The 15540-nt window shown below is 32.2% G+C and overlaps 1 protein-coding gene across 1 annotated transcript; it reads left to right on the forward strand.

Moving 5' to 3' along the window:
* Positions 1-5421: 5421 nt before the first annotated feature.
* LOC130647094 (activin receptor type-2A-like) lies at positions 5422-14372 on the forward strand. Its single transcript, XM_057452824.1, has 6 exons — positions 5422-5572; positions 7863-8198; positions 10234-10940; positions 11103-11241; positions 11907-12037; positions 12284-14372. Exons 1-6 carry the CDS (start codon positions 5497-5499, stop codon positions 12437-12439), a joined length of 1545 nt encoding a protein of 514 aa, XP_057308807.1. The 5' UTR covers positions 5422-5496; the 3' UTR covers positions 12440-14372.
* Positions 14373-15540: the final 1168 nt, after the last annotated feature.

The raw sequence follows: 15540 nt of genomic DNA on the forward strand, positions 1-15540 counted from the left end.
GCAGCGACATCTGGGGAATCAATCTTGTACCCAGGGTCTTGTGGCCCCTGGGCCGTTATTACGAAACGAGATTGCTGGGGAATAAGTTATATAAATACAAATTTTCAGACAATAATATAAACAGACTTAAAAATAACAGACAGACATCGACAAACTGAAATTAAGAACATTACAAATTTTGTGAAAGTATTTTTGATATATTGATGTTGTCAAGTGTTGTCTGTGATCACAACCACAAGATGGCGGCGAATAAATAAATAAAATAAAAGGAAACCAAGACAACGGAACACGCACAACGTCGTTTGCAAGGTCTTGTTACTTGTCAAATTTTTCTTTATGGTAAACAACAGCAGGTCCTAGGTTCGAAGTTGATGGTTACACTAACTGTGCATCAAAAAAAATATTTAATTTTTTCACAGAGAACATTTTACCCTTTGATAGAAAACAGACAGAACCACTGATATGAAATATAGAATATATAGAATAAAATGGGAGGGGTAAGTGTCTTGTCATCTTACACCTCACATAGCCATCCCTCACATAGCCATCCCTCACATAGCCATCATTACAAGAGCTGTCAAATAAAAATTGACAATTTAAAATTTAAATAAAAATATTGAATGTTATGTTACATAAAAAGAAGCGTTTAATTATCACACGTAGTGTGGTTGTTTCAGAAGAAGACTCCTTTGTCATTACTTCGTCACAGCTGATAAACGAAGGAGTCGGGGAAAGCCAAGTTTTATCCGTTCTCAACAACGATCCACAGTTTTTAGTAATAAGTAACTTTCGGTTTAAATTCGTGACAGTTTGTAACCGCGAGAATCTCCGAGCTTAAAGTAAATTTAAGACAACATTTGCTTTGTAAAATATTCGTGAATGCCAGAACTAAGTATTATTCGAGTAACCACATTCTAAGAGGGAAAGATATTATAATAATAAACAACATTTAAAATTTTCGTCATTTGGTTATTTTCGTCTTCTCTTCCATATCAAAAAAGTGAAAAAACCCTGGGAACGAGGTTATTATATTGCACAAACATCAGTCAATTATTTAGCAGCCTCTTTCCCAGGGCAATCATTCTGATATTTTGTTCCTATTTTACAAGCAGGAAAATAGGATTGAAATGCATTTCGTTTTTTTTTATTTCTATTAATTTCGAGATTTTCTGATAGAGAGAGTCCTGGGGACGAGGCTGCATAAATTAGTGACAATTTTAAATTTTGATAACAAACAAAGAAGTTTAAAAAATAGAGATAAGAATAGAAGATATGATGAAATAGAGAATGAGAGACATTACGAAATGTTGTCGAAAAACATTGTTCCGTTTTGTGATGCAAAATGATAGAGTAATTGGTCTTAGGAATTATACGATTAGCCTTGTATAATTTTAAAGATGTTCTTCTAATGCTTAGTATCATTAGAAACACTACAATAATTGCGTTTGCAAATTATGCGATTAGCTTTGTAGAAACCGGTTTAACAACTTCGTTCACAAACATTTTGCTAAAGTGACCGACAGCCATGACCCTGAGTGCACCTAAACACTGAATGCAATACCTATTATACAAACTCTTTTCAAAGCAAGGCCTTTTTCTCTAATATCTAAAAGAGGGAAAAGCCATGGGAACGGGGTCGTGCAGGGAATTGCAGAGAATTTAAGGAACGTATGGATAAATTGTATTTTACCACACCCAGGAAACCTCTCTTTCTGACACAATTTGTGATTAATCCCTGTACTGTAATCGCCAACCACGTGTTTAGACTTCGGGCAAGGTGGTCTCATTATCATTTTTATTTGAAAATTATTTGAAAGAAGAAACAAAAGGATTTTAAATAAACCACTAAACACAACCTAGTTATCAGGACTATTTGTGTCTTTTTCTTTATATACGAACACCTCGCTGTCCTGATAGAACGTGAAAGCCAAAAAGCTTTGGCAACGAGGTTGTCTCTGAAAAGCGCCGCGCTTAGTTTCAACATCTGTTAAGCGCTAGGGTAGATGATTAGAGGAAACACGGCGTTTATTTGAAGTTTTGTGCAAAAAAGTGTGTCAAACAACAAACTAACATGACTGTCATTGCAAACTCCTTCCCAGCGCCTTTTGTCTTTTTTTTTATAAAAAGAGACAAAAGGCGCTGGGGACGAGTTTGACTGTCATTGATGGTTTTGATGGTTATTATAGAAACTAATAATTGGTACAAATTATAAAAACATTAGCTCTCTCTTTTATTTTTTTTATTTTATTTATTTGTTTTGTTTTGTTTTTTGACAGGAAGTTGAAACTTATAAAGGCGTTTTTTAAATTGCTTTTCAGCCTCAAAAATGTGGACAGTTAATTGGCCATATCTTTTGCACGCATATTTATCTATCCAACATGCTCGCGTTGTATAAATTTTTGTTTTTGTTTTTGTTTTTTTTGTTTTCTTCTTATTCTCCTTTATAATCAACATGAGATTTTTATGACATGTTTTATAGCTTTTCCACCTGAAGGTTGTTTATATATTCACTAAAGGCTCATCTCCGCTTGTTGAAATAGATCCCAGACAAAGAAAAATTCCAAAATAAGCATTAACATTACATTATGTTTACAGCTTTATCCGGAATTTTTTCATGGATTGGACGGAATTTTGTAAGTTAAAAACTTTCAACTGTCTTAGAATTTTTTCCAGCTAATAAAGATGCGAGAAATACGTCACGTGTATAAACATTGTGCTTGGATTGCACGATTTAGTTGCTTCACTTCATGAAAACGAACAAGAAACCTCTCTGCATGTCATGTGTCACTTTATTAATAACAGTACCAAGGTAAACAAAGCGTTTTTTTATGGCTAAAGAATCGTAAAAAAAATACTCGCAAAAAAGATAAATTAGCCCTGCCGCTTAGTAAGAATTAAGTTCTGGTGATAAAACAAGAAATTTTTCCTCATGGGTTTTCAAATCATCCTTAGGTCTCTTTGTTTTTTTTGTTCTTGGGAAAGACAACTCTTTGCTGTTGCACGACTTCCAGTTCTGAACCCCTCCCTATTCCTTAGACCTTCTTAAAGAAGGCTGGCTGAAAAAGCAACCTCTTTCAATTTCTTATGGTGATAGCGGCGTATTATTAGAAACTATCTAACGAAAGAGCTGTTTTTTTTATCAACTTCGTCTACAACGTTTTTAAATTCATTGGTGACAAAGCACTGAACCACCTAAAAACTAAGAAAATTTTGGAACCAGAATAAACTTTGATATAAGAAATTGTGAAAGAAAAATTTTGTAACTAATTTTTGTAACTAACTTTAAGTTTTCCACGAAGTATATTTAAAAACAATGTGGACGGTAATTTGACACATTCGAATGTGTCACTTGATTGCAGTCAGTGACCGAGGAAAACTACTAGGGACATCGTGCCCCATATTGAAATTCGAAGCACGACACTGTCTGGGGCCGTGGAAGCATTTTTTAGGTGCAGGGCCTTTTTTGCTGTAGCATAAGAATACCAGAAGAGGCCTTAGATCGAGTTATCAAGGATACGAAATATCGAGTGTTTTTTAACAATAAACATAACAAACAAGAGATTCAATCTTGGATTCTAAAATCATTTAATTCCTTTATACATGTGTTTTTTTGTAAAAAAGAAACCAGTAAAGAGCTCTACCAGTGGCAGTTTCTTAATTTTTTGACAATTTTAGTACTGAGAGTGCCTTATTTGATTTCTTAAATAAAATTGACATTGACTTGTTTTTATACGTTATTTATTGTAAGTATGTAGAAAAAGTTTGTGAAAATTTTTTTCATGAAAACTTACGTTTTTACTTTTTTAAAGCCTGAAAACTCCAATACTGAAAGTTTCAAATTTTTTGGAAATTCCAGCCTCAAGTTTCTCATAAACGGGTTTTGAAAAAGCATACGTGTATTGGAATTAACCTGCTACGTTTTGGAGAAATGTTGAGTTTGTTCATTGTAAAAAACAATACAAATTATGTATTATAAAATCTCATTGATAGTTGTGATCAATATGCGGAAAAAACAAAAATTTGTCAATTGCCCCCTCTGCGCCTCCCCTTCCGGTTGCTGCAAATAAGAGTAAATTTCAATTGTTTAAGCGGAACCGTAACGGAAAGAGGAGCGGGGTCCCTCCTAAACCTTGCAAAAATCCGTTTTCTGATTTCCGAGTAAAATCTAAAAAAATCGGGAAATCGGATTACTGACATTTCTAAACTTTTTAGAATGATTACCCTTGATGATGAAATAAAGTTGTGTTTTAAGTTTCAAGTTCTAAGGATAATCCAAAAAAAGTTATTAAATAATAAAGTTATTAATTAAAGTTATTAAATATTTCTAATTATTCGCGTGACCTGAAGTGGTTGAAGTTTGCTTCGGTAAACAGAAGCTCCGTTCCACGGAATGTTTTTTAAAGTGCCTTCACCACAACAACCCATGTCGTGTCAGGAGGGTAATTGAGTGGGTAATGTCATTGTATCTAATATATGCATTCAGAATACAGGACTCACATTGTAAATATTCGGAATAATAATAATAATGATTTTATAGAAATTAAGGGGTAGTTTTGAGTATGGCAAATATCTAAGAGTCTAAAAGATGCATGGACCTAAAAATTTGGCATGAAATGTCTAATAAATAAACATAAAAGTCATTGAGTATCATAGCCAGCATAACAAAAAAAATTAATAAAAAAAACATGAAGGGGGTCTGATACTCGTTTATTTATTTTTTTTTGCGTGCGCGTAAGATTGTAAACATTTTTAGGGGCCATTAAAAAATGCACATTGTGAGGGGGGACATATTTTTGCAGGTATAGTATCTTGTTAAAGCATGTTTTACCAGCCAAACTATTCAGCGAAATGCAGAAAAGAAAAAAACCCACCTTGTGAATAGTCACGAAAATGTTTTAATTCTTTGTTTTCTAAGTTTATTTGAAATATTTGTTCATTAATTAATGCTTTTTACAATGATTATTTGAAATGATTTCTTGATTTTTATTTGCTCATTTTTTTCCACAACCTTTTTTTACAATATTCTTGTTTGCATATTCCTTCAAACTTGTTTATTTATTTATAACCTATTTTAAATTACCTCGAATTCTTTTCAATACTGCTCATATATCATTTATGATGATCATTTTTATCACACCATCTCTTTTTACAATGAATGAAGCACTCTAAGTTGACCTCTGTTAATACGAAGGAGAGCGCTCTTTTAAAAAATAACCTTTCAGAAAAACCAGACCGTAAAAGTTAAAATCAGCCGTATAATTTACACATAAATCTTTTCTCAAAAAACACGAAAAACATATAAAAGTCATATTAACAGCTTATTTCAACTCCCTTTAAACAATAATTTTTAGTAATTGATTTTGTTGCACAAATAATATAGTAATTTTTTAACTTAACAGTCCTGATTATATACACTTGTCAGAAGCTAAGTTAACGGGGTTGTGACGTTCACACAAATTACAATGTAAACAATATCAAAAGCATTCAACCAGCTATATGGCTTGTACCTGGAATATATCAAACGCGGTATTTCTCATACTGCTTGGTGTAGAATTGAGAAAATACAATACAGGTAAATTTGAATTTTATGTTTGCGTAGCTATATAATTAATCTGTTTAACTTTTTCTTTTATAACTTTCGTGTTTTATAAGAGCGCGAAAGCACTCTTAGATTTCGTTAAAATTGATTGATAAACTTCGTTAAAAATATGCACGAGTTATTTTTATGATATGATATGAGTTATAATTTTTTATTCAAATAACAAGTTTTATTAAATTATTTTATTTAAATATTAGACTGTTTGCATAAATTTGTTTGTTTTAAATTAATAGCTAGCTAGCTGGCCAACTCACAACCAGTTGGTTATATAGCAAGTTGGTTACAAGATTTTGTACATAGGATTTGTTATCAACCTGAGCTATTACTTATAGCTATATAGATATAGCTAGCTATATTTATTTTGCCATAGATGTCAAGCTCCTTATTTACTTGGCGTATTTAACACATTTTTAAAAAAAAATCAGCTAACTAATTACATGCTAGCTATCTGTTATCAGGTTGTAATAGGACAATTTTTCCAACTTTTTCAGTAATTGCTGTGCAACTGAATGTTTCAAATTTTCATTGATATTTGTTTATGGATATGTGCACTTTCCTGTAGGGTGAAAATACATCTATATAGCTAAACAACAGACCGCAGAAATCAAATCGATCCAATTAAAAAAAATATTTGTTCACAATTGTCAAAATAGTTAAATTAATGTCAGTACCTTTTAGATCGCGTGTTTCAAAAGAATCTGTAAGAATTTCTGAATTTTCAAGAATATGTGCACAAAAATCTACAGTTTTGTAAACGTTTGTGAACGTTGGAAAGTCCTCTATCATATATATTTTTGACACTGCAAACATATCGGGCTTAAATCTCCTTTACTTCGTGGCAAATTTTTAACCGTATTTTGTTGGGTGAATAGCTGAGAACAATGAAGATTTTTACATGAGGAGCTTTGCATGGAAATGTGACTTTTTTAAGCAAAACTTTGACTTCCACAGATACCTTTTTGGACATTTTTTAATAGATTGATTCACAATATGCCTGATCAAAATTTTTCTTTGCAAGTGTAGGCTCTCTGCTAACTGGCTAATAATAGGCCAGCTGCTTGCATGAAGCACTACATCTGCAAACAATATATGCAGCACTGACCTTACATCTTCATTCTAAGATTAACAACAGAATTATGTAAGGCCAACATGTGTATATTTTTATTCCTCGTTGGGGATTATTTTAGGACATTTTTACCACTGATAAAAATTAGTAATAAATGCTGTTTTATGAAGATGATGTTTTTTAATTAGGACTAAATTAACAGAATTGTGCACCAAGATTAAGTTTTAACCTGCCTAGGAGTGCTTTTCCTTCTGCTCCATTAAATTATATGTTCAAATATTTGATGACAAACATAGTTGCTTAAAGTCTTAAAATAATTTAATGATCACTGCTGCCAGCTCATGCAATATTATATCTATTGACCCAAAGAAAACCCAAGTATTTTAATTTATTCAACCGCCATGGTCATTCATTATCTACCCACCATGAAACAGGATCATGTGGGTTCTAGTGAATATTTTATTTTTATAATTTTTAAACACTGGCTTCCTTAAAAGAAATTTTAAAGTGGATTTTTGTTATAGACAATAGCATCCATAACATGCTTTTCTATATATATATATTGCATTTTTCAACAGCACATTACATGGTCAAAAGATCAGCAAAACATTTAATTATGTGTTGCTAATAAAATTTAATTGATTAAATCGTTTGGATGTTTTTAACAATTGTGAAAGCACCGCTATCTTTTATCAAATCATTTTGATCATAAAAAAAGTTTAAGCAGGTTATTTTGTTTGCCTAACAAGATTTCCCTTTTATATTTTTTTGGGGGGGCGAATGACATAATCCAATAGGTGGTGTGGGCTAACAGTTTAAGTTTATTTAACCTGGTGTAAACAAGATGTTTCCTAACTTAGTCTCATAATTTGTATACATATATACATTCTTGCACAATAAAACTATTACTATTGTGTAGTGCAATTCTGTTTGTTTTTTTCTTGACCACCCACCTCATTGTGTTGCTTATAATATTATAATGTCAGTGTTTTAAAATTGGAGGCTGTAGCGTGACTGTAGTGAAAAAACCTCTTTGTGGTTGTGGTCTAAAAGCGCAGATCACTTGCCATTGATCCGTTGTAATAGTTGTCCTGTTGCAACAACCTTAATACATGATACAAACAATTGATACAAAGGGGATTCACAATTTAAACATTTTCTTTGTAGAATGATCCCTATTTTTGGTTTTGTTAACAGGTAACGTTATCGCTAAGCAAACCACCTGTTTAGTGTACGACAAGGTAAAAAATGACTATCCTGGATGCAGCATCAGGGACACCTCAAAATGTAAAGTTAAAGTTTGTTCTGGACGAGAAGAAATGTGTCATGCAATGTTTTATCCGAGTATAAATGGGACTCTAGAACCACAAATATTAAATTGTCACTTCAATGGATTAGAGCCAAAACAATGTCATAAAAATGTATGTACTTTACAATTGGTTGCTCATGGTTTCTATTCCTGCTGTTGTTATGGTGACGAATGCAATGGCAACTTAGTGTGGAACCCCCCCACAACAAATAATGCTACAATGGGTATGTGACCTTTTTTCTTATTGTTTTATGTTTATTTATTTTGTTGTGGTAATAATGAGAATTATTTTTAAAAAAATATTTGGGCACTAACTATTTTTAATGCTATTCACGAAATAATGTCTTAAAATAGTGATTCTTAACATGAAAATTATCAACTTAAAATTTCTTATCCACAAAATTTAATATACCTTTGGATATTCTTCATGCAAAGTGTGAAACCACTTCCAACTCTAAAACTGAATGGGTATCCCCATGTTAATCAGACCAGATTAAAATTAAATTATTTTTTTAAATTCCCAGCCTGCCCAGGAAACCAAATTTTTAATTTAGTTGGAGGGGCACTATGTTTACATGTAGTACACGTAATATGTTATGTAAACAATGGGGTTATTTTGCGTTTTAGTGTTAGCAAGTCACGTAAGCTTAAATTAAGTAGATATTGTTTTATATACAGTTTTGCTTTAGTTGTACTAAAATGTTGAATGTGTTAAATTTCAAAAATCTGTTCAAAACTGTTCAAAAACATATGTTTTTATTTTGCTTTCTGATATAAAGTGGTTTTGAATGAACACAAAGATTGTAATTACACTGATGTCACAACATTCCTTAGCTGTTCCCAGATTATAAATATGTTTTTATAAAACCCTTAAAATTAGTAGAACACTAGTTGCTTGCATGAAATTTCTACATGTGAACAAGATGTTATCAATTATTAATATACTGTTTAGAAGAAAGATTTGTTCTATCTTTTTAAGCTTCCTTGTTTCATAACCCACCTAAAGTTATAAGTGCTTAATTATAAAAACAAATCAAAAAAATAAACATCTGCTTGTTTAAAACAATGTGGTACATATCATGGATATATCTATTTTTATTTATAATTTATTTTGAAATGAGAAATGTATACATTTGAATTGCATAACAAGCAAATGTATTCGGAACATCTTAAGCATGATAAAAAACAACAATATGTACCCACACACAGGTTGTTGCTTTATCAAATCTGAATCAGTGTATTGTTAACAAGGAAAGCTTTGCTTTATATAGAACATGATAAGGATATCATACTGGGACTATTGACGATTGATTTTAAAAACATGTATTATCAAAACTTAGATGTTGTTAACCATTAAACATAGAATTTATTTTCCATATTTTTATTAGCAAAATCCAATTCCTATTTTGCAGAAGGGCATCAAAATGCGTTTTATTATTTTTTTATTATTTTTTTTTATTAATTTTTTTTTATTAATTTTTATTTCTTTAAAAACCCACTTATATACAAATTTATTTTAAAGTCATAAAAATGCCACACATGCATAAAATTCAAATCAAAACAAATTATTGTGGTCATATCCAGGTAAAAGTCTGACAAAAATATTTCAGTAATTGAATGAGACTTTTCAAATTTCATTATTTTTGAGTTAAAATTCACCACAAATTTGTCAACTTTTTGGATACTCAACCCAACTTTAAAAACTTAATACACTGCTCTATTCTGTCTGTTTCATTATAAATATAATAAGTAGTGAAATGATTACTGTCTTCATTAAATGTTTGTACATTTTTATGAAGGTGACTATATATACACCACAATACGTGATTAATCGCAGTAAGGTAGATGTGTAACACCAGCTTGAGAGACAGAAAAAAGTTCAGGTTAGCTAAGAAGCAGGTTAAGTATTTGTAGCATTACTGATATTATCCAGACCAGATAAGAAAATTGAATTGGATGGGACAGTTGTAAGGAATGAAGGAGGATAATTGGACAAGAAAAACTTACAGTTGCAGGGACAAAGCTTGCAGGTAAATTGAGAATGAGAAAGACTTGGCAGGAGGTAAATAAGGACAGATCTGATGTACAGGAATTTGAGTTTGGAACTAACAATCTAGATCAGAGTGTAGGTCAGATTGAAAAAAGGTAATACCCCAACCAGCAAACACACTTTAAGCTGAGATGCGGAAGACAATTCAATATTTTATTTAGTTAATCCTTGTTTTATTTTAAGATGGAATGTTTTCGTTTGCTTATTAGCTAATTCGACAACACCTACAATAGTTGCTGTAACTAACAAACCAAAAAATGAGATGTCTAAGACGAAACTACTTTGCTACACGCTTGTACCCCTTTTTGGTATCATTATCATTGTTGGGGTGACTCTTCATCTGCTAAAGCGATTGAAACGCTTGCGACTTGAGCAAGAGCTTTTGCTTCCACAGACTATCGCATCACCGCAAAATCCCTTACTGTCCATAGAAATGCTTGAGGTTCTACAGAGAGGACATGTTAGTTGTGTTCACAAAGCGAAATACGAACAAAATATGGTGGCTGTCAAAATACTCGATCCTACAATGTCCCAGTATTGGGAAAATGAAAAATGGATTTATGAAAACTGTAGGTTAGATCATGAAAACGTCCTTCATTTTGTGAAGGCTGAAAAAAGAATTGTATATAACAGTCTTCAATATTGGATAGTAACCGAACTTCACAATATTGGTTCATTAGCAGACTACCTTAAAGAATACACTTTGAATTTGACTAGTATGCTAAAAATGCTCTTATCTATATCCAAGGGCTTGCATTACCTGCATGGCAGTGAGGATGTGTCTGGAAAGTCTGTTATAGCTCATCGTGATTTTAAATCCTGCAATATCTTAGTTCGTGATGATTTGACTTGTTGTATTGGTGATTTTGGGTTAGCACTTGCTGTCGTGAATACATCCAAAGCTGTCATGTCTCAGGTATATAACATTTTGGGTTATTAAGCTGAAGCTAACAAAGTAAGTTAAAAGGGGCAGAAGTAGTAATAAAACCCTTTTTATTACTAGAAGTATTGATTTTTTGATTTTTACATCTTAATCCCCCCTATATTATCTTATGTCATTCTCATAATTCTTTTTTAGGTTGGTACTAATAGGTACATGGCACCAGAGATCCTACAAGGCTCAATTTCCTTCTTAAAAGAGAGCTTTTTGTATGTTGATATATATGGCTTCGCACTTGTAATGTGGGAAATTCTATCCAGATGTCAACAAAATAGCAGTAAGTCAAATTACGCCCCTAAAAATGCTTTAAACGCTCTCAGGATTATTTGTATGGTACACAGTCTAAAAAACATTGTTTCGTGTTGTTGTAGCATATTTTTTTCACGTCCATCTTCTTCATCATACTAGTTCTCGCGCATCATTTTGTTTTTTCGTCAAACTTGGTACAGAGAAATACGCAAAGTACTTTTTAACTACAGATGTAAAGAAAGATTTCTACTCGATGTTTGGACTTTTTTTAGGATATTGCGATAACTGTTTTACCTAAAACAGAGTTTATTTTACATATAATCAAGAGCAGAAGTAAATATTTCATGCATGTGCACTAGGTATTAATGTGGATTAGATCCTGTAAATCAAATACATTCTTTTTAAACAAAACGTGTTCACCGCCCAACCGATTTAAAAACTAAAAATTTGTTGGTGATAAATGGTATAATAGATGTTTGTTTCAAAGACACGAAAAACAGTTCGTGGTTTTCCACCTATTTTCGGTTATTATCTACGACATCGGCTAACTTTGTTTATGCGTTTTAATTGGATGAAATGAATTAAAAACAAGCGAACGCAATGTGTGATTGCTTAACAGGTTCATAGCGAATCTCGATGTGCTTATCAAAATTACTGCGAAGTCTCTTTAATTTTGAGCTGTGTTTTTTTTAGTAATTCCTGGCCCGTACCAACCACCCTACTTTGACGCTGTTGGTTCCAACCCGACCATAGAAGAAATGTTGCGGTGCGTTGTAGAACAGAAAAAACGACCTCACGTGGAAAGTAAATGGAGAAAGGACCCGGTATGCTGTTTTTCTTTTTACATCTTGTGACCAATGTTTAATTTGCACCTAAAAATCCTAAAATTTGCTTATGTCTTCTAAAGCCTAAATCTACACACTTCCATACACCCTACCCTCCGTTTATGACCCCTCCCCAATTTTAGACCTTCGATGATGCATAAACACGCGGCAATTAACCTAATGTACATCCCGTAAAGTGTAACACAGTGGACCAAGTTTTATTTGTTTGCTCCTTTTCTTTTATAGACATTCAAATCTATATGCGAGACTATGGTTGAGTGCTGGGACGCTGATGCGTATGCGCGTTTAACCGCATGTTGTGTTTTAGAAAGATTAACTCAACTGACGCAAGACGCGTCTTCACGCGATGATCGCAGTCTCCATCTTGAGGTTTTAACGTGAAGCACTTAGAATGTTAGTTCTTAGATTTATTTATACACCTGCCGTAGGCGTGGTCACACTGGAAAAATAGATGTAATGTTTTTGTTAGGGACGTTAGTACAACGGTCATTCAAAATGGCACTAGTAGTTATTCAAGATATTTTGAGGACCAGATTATTTTTGGTTGAATGCGATTTTTAAGATGTTTTTATTGTTCGATTTATTTATATCGGTCGTTTTTTTTTGTTTTTTTGTAAATATATATATTAACTATACTTCTCCTCGCCTTTGTAATTATATATACATACATACTATATATACATACTGACATATATGCGTACAAAACGCACGTATAAATGACCTTTCGTGTGATATGCATGTATATAATACCCTCGCACAGATAATTATATACATAGAACATGCATTTATATATTAATTATCTTACATGCATATATACGTGTTACCTTACATGTAGATACGTATATACATATATACGTATGACACGAACGTGTATACATTGCCGTACTTACAGATACATATATACGTATGATATGTATGTATATATTACCTTGCATGTAGATACATATACATATATATGTATGATATGCATGTATACATTGCCGTACCTACAGATACATTAATATGAATGATATGCATGTATACATTGCCGTACCTACAGATACATTATTACGTATGATATGCATATATATAATACCTTGCATGTAGATACGTACACATATATACGTATGATATGCATGTATATATTGCCGTACCTACAGATACATATATACGTGTGCTTATAACTAAATTGAATTTTATCAACGACATGTGTTTTCGAAAAGGTTTATATGATCTTTTTATAAACAGTACCAAATTAAACAGTCCAAAAATTGCCTAAATTTTAAATAATACACGTTTCCCGAATTGCATGTTTTTTAAAATTTTAGAATTTTAATATTTTGACTTAAGGATCATATTCAACATTATTGAATTGGTGTGTGTATAAATTTTTAACTTAATCCGACATGTGAAAATTCTGTTTCGGTTGTATTAATGTTACGGTCGTCTTCTTAATTTTTAAATTGTAGTAATAAGCCTCGGTTTTAAGCAGGGGTCAATTAGCACGAAATAAAAAAAAATATTTAACATGTTATTGCCTGCATGAATCTGAAGATTTTACATTTCAAGTTTCAGGTAAAGATTTCAAAAATCACATTCATTTTGTTTGACAAAGTTGAGAAGTAGCAGCGGTGCATCATAGAAAACTAATTCTTCTTCGGGAAAGGTGTATTGTTAAACGATTTGCGTAGGGTTAAAAAGTCGTCAATAAATGAAGTAAAGTATTTCTTCATGTAAACAATGTTTTGTGTCAGTTCTTAAATGTTTAAAGCGAAGTGCGAAAAATTTTAATAAATTAAAAGGGAGTGTAGCTCAAACATTTTTTTATTTATTTTTTTTTATTTTAGTTTTAAAGGTTCATAAACTAAATTAATACGAAGAAGAAACATTTTTTCATTAGATCTTTTCAACTAGTAGAATGTTTTTTTTTTTAAATCGCGAATGCTTCTTGAAATACCTACATTTTGAGTCTGAACAAATTGTTAGAATCTTGAAAAAAAAACCCAGCTGTATGAGTCTTGGGATTACTCATAATTTTGTAGTAAAGAATCGCCAGAATTGATAAAAGAAGGAACAAAACTTTCTGTTAGCACAAGTGTTAGTCTATAATAAGTCATGGGAATGTCTGCTATATATCAGTTTGTTATAAAACTTATATAAGAAAATTTTAAAAATTTAATTTGACGGTTATAACGACAACTTCATTAGCTGTTATTTGGTCACGTGTCTATGGCATTTCGTATATTATTGTTTTCGCTTATAAGTACGAATTTTATGGAATTTATTACCTTTTTTTTATTCACGTGTAAAAATAATAATATTTACGCTATATTAATCAGACTCTTCACCTCCTGATTCCTAGCAAGGCGTGGCTGTTTCGTTAGAACTATAAAAAGCGTGGTTGAGAAGCAAATGGTCCTGGAAACGAGTTTGATCTGTTTCAGCATTATGCCGTGTTTATGTTTATTTGTTTCACCATATAAGGTGAAAGTAACTGAAATATAATTAACCTTGTTGCCAGGCCTCTTCTCATCATGTCCATCTTATAGGAGATATTCTGAGGGAGCCGTAATTTGTAATTGGAGATTCAATTATAGTTTGCCGTGGCCTGGAAAATCTAGGGTGTATTACTGAAAATCCTGCATGAGAAGTTAGTGTAAAAATTGAAGAAACTAGAGAAAGTTCCTCCTGAAAATTTAAGAGAACAAGTATGTTGTTTGGACACGCGTTTCTTAGAAGAAGTTGACGATATAGTAACCTCACTTCATATTTCCTTCATATTTTGACGGAATCCTGAACCGGTTAGGTTCTGTCTCATATTCCTGGGGGCGAAGTTGGACGGTGTGCACTTTTTTTTTTAAAAAGAACCTAATTCATAAGAACGCTAGGGCTGCGATTTGTTTTTCCAAGCAGATTTTATTTTTTTATTGCCAATAATATATAAGTATATGCTTTTACAATAAAATTCTGACCATATCCCTATCATTTCGAAAAAATGTAAATAAGAACTTGGAGGAAAGAATACGGAGGCTGAAAACGTAAAAAAATAAGCTCGTCCAGTCAGCTGAAATTTCGACGTTCCTATATGAAGCGAAAACGTGCACTTAGTATGCAACAGATCTGTAAGAGAAAGGTAATTTCAGCTAGTTATCAAAATATCCTTTCCAGGTCTCTCATGCCTCTTGTTTTTCAACTCAAAGGCTGAGCATTAGCTTCTTCGCGTGCTGTTTAAATCGGCGGTAACAATGTTTCACAAAGTTTTACAGAGAAACAGAGATATCTCTATGGGAGAAAACAATGTGTAAAATTATTGTCAAATGACCAAACACACTTTTGTGAAATATGCATCCAGGCTAAACTACCTAAATATTCCACGAACAATTTTTTTTCAAAAACCAAAATCTTTTTTTTTTATGAGCAAAACGAATATTGAAAGAGAACTACTTTTTCCATCACTAACACACTGCCTGGCAGTGAGAGGGATTCGATCCGCGGTCCCCAGA

Source organism: Hydractinia symbiolongicarpus, chromosome 6 (assembly GCF_029227915.1).
Source record: "Hydractinia symbiolongicarpus strain clone_291-10 chromosome 6, HSymV2.1, whole genome shotgun sequence".
Classification (NCBI taxonomy): Eukaryota; Metazoa; Cnidaria; class Hydrozoa; order Anthoathecata; family Hydractiniidae; genus Hydractinia; species Hydractinia symbiolongicarpus.

Excerpts from the sequence above, each read along its gene's own strand:
- LOC130647094 (XM_057452824.1), top strand. The coding sequence starts at position 5,497 with ATGGCTTGTACCTGGAATATATCAAACGCGGTATTTCTCATACTGCTT. Across the intron at positions 10,941-11,102 it reads CCAAAGCTGTCATGTCTCAG|GTTGGTACTAATAGGTACAT; the intron begins GTATATAACATT and ends ATTCTTTTTTAG. Across the intron at positions 11,242-11,906 it reads CAGATGTCAACAAAATAGCA|TAATTCCTGGCCCGTACCAA; the intron begins GTAAGTCAAATT and ends TGTTTTTTTTAG.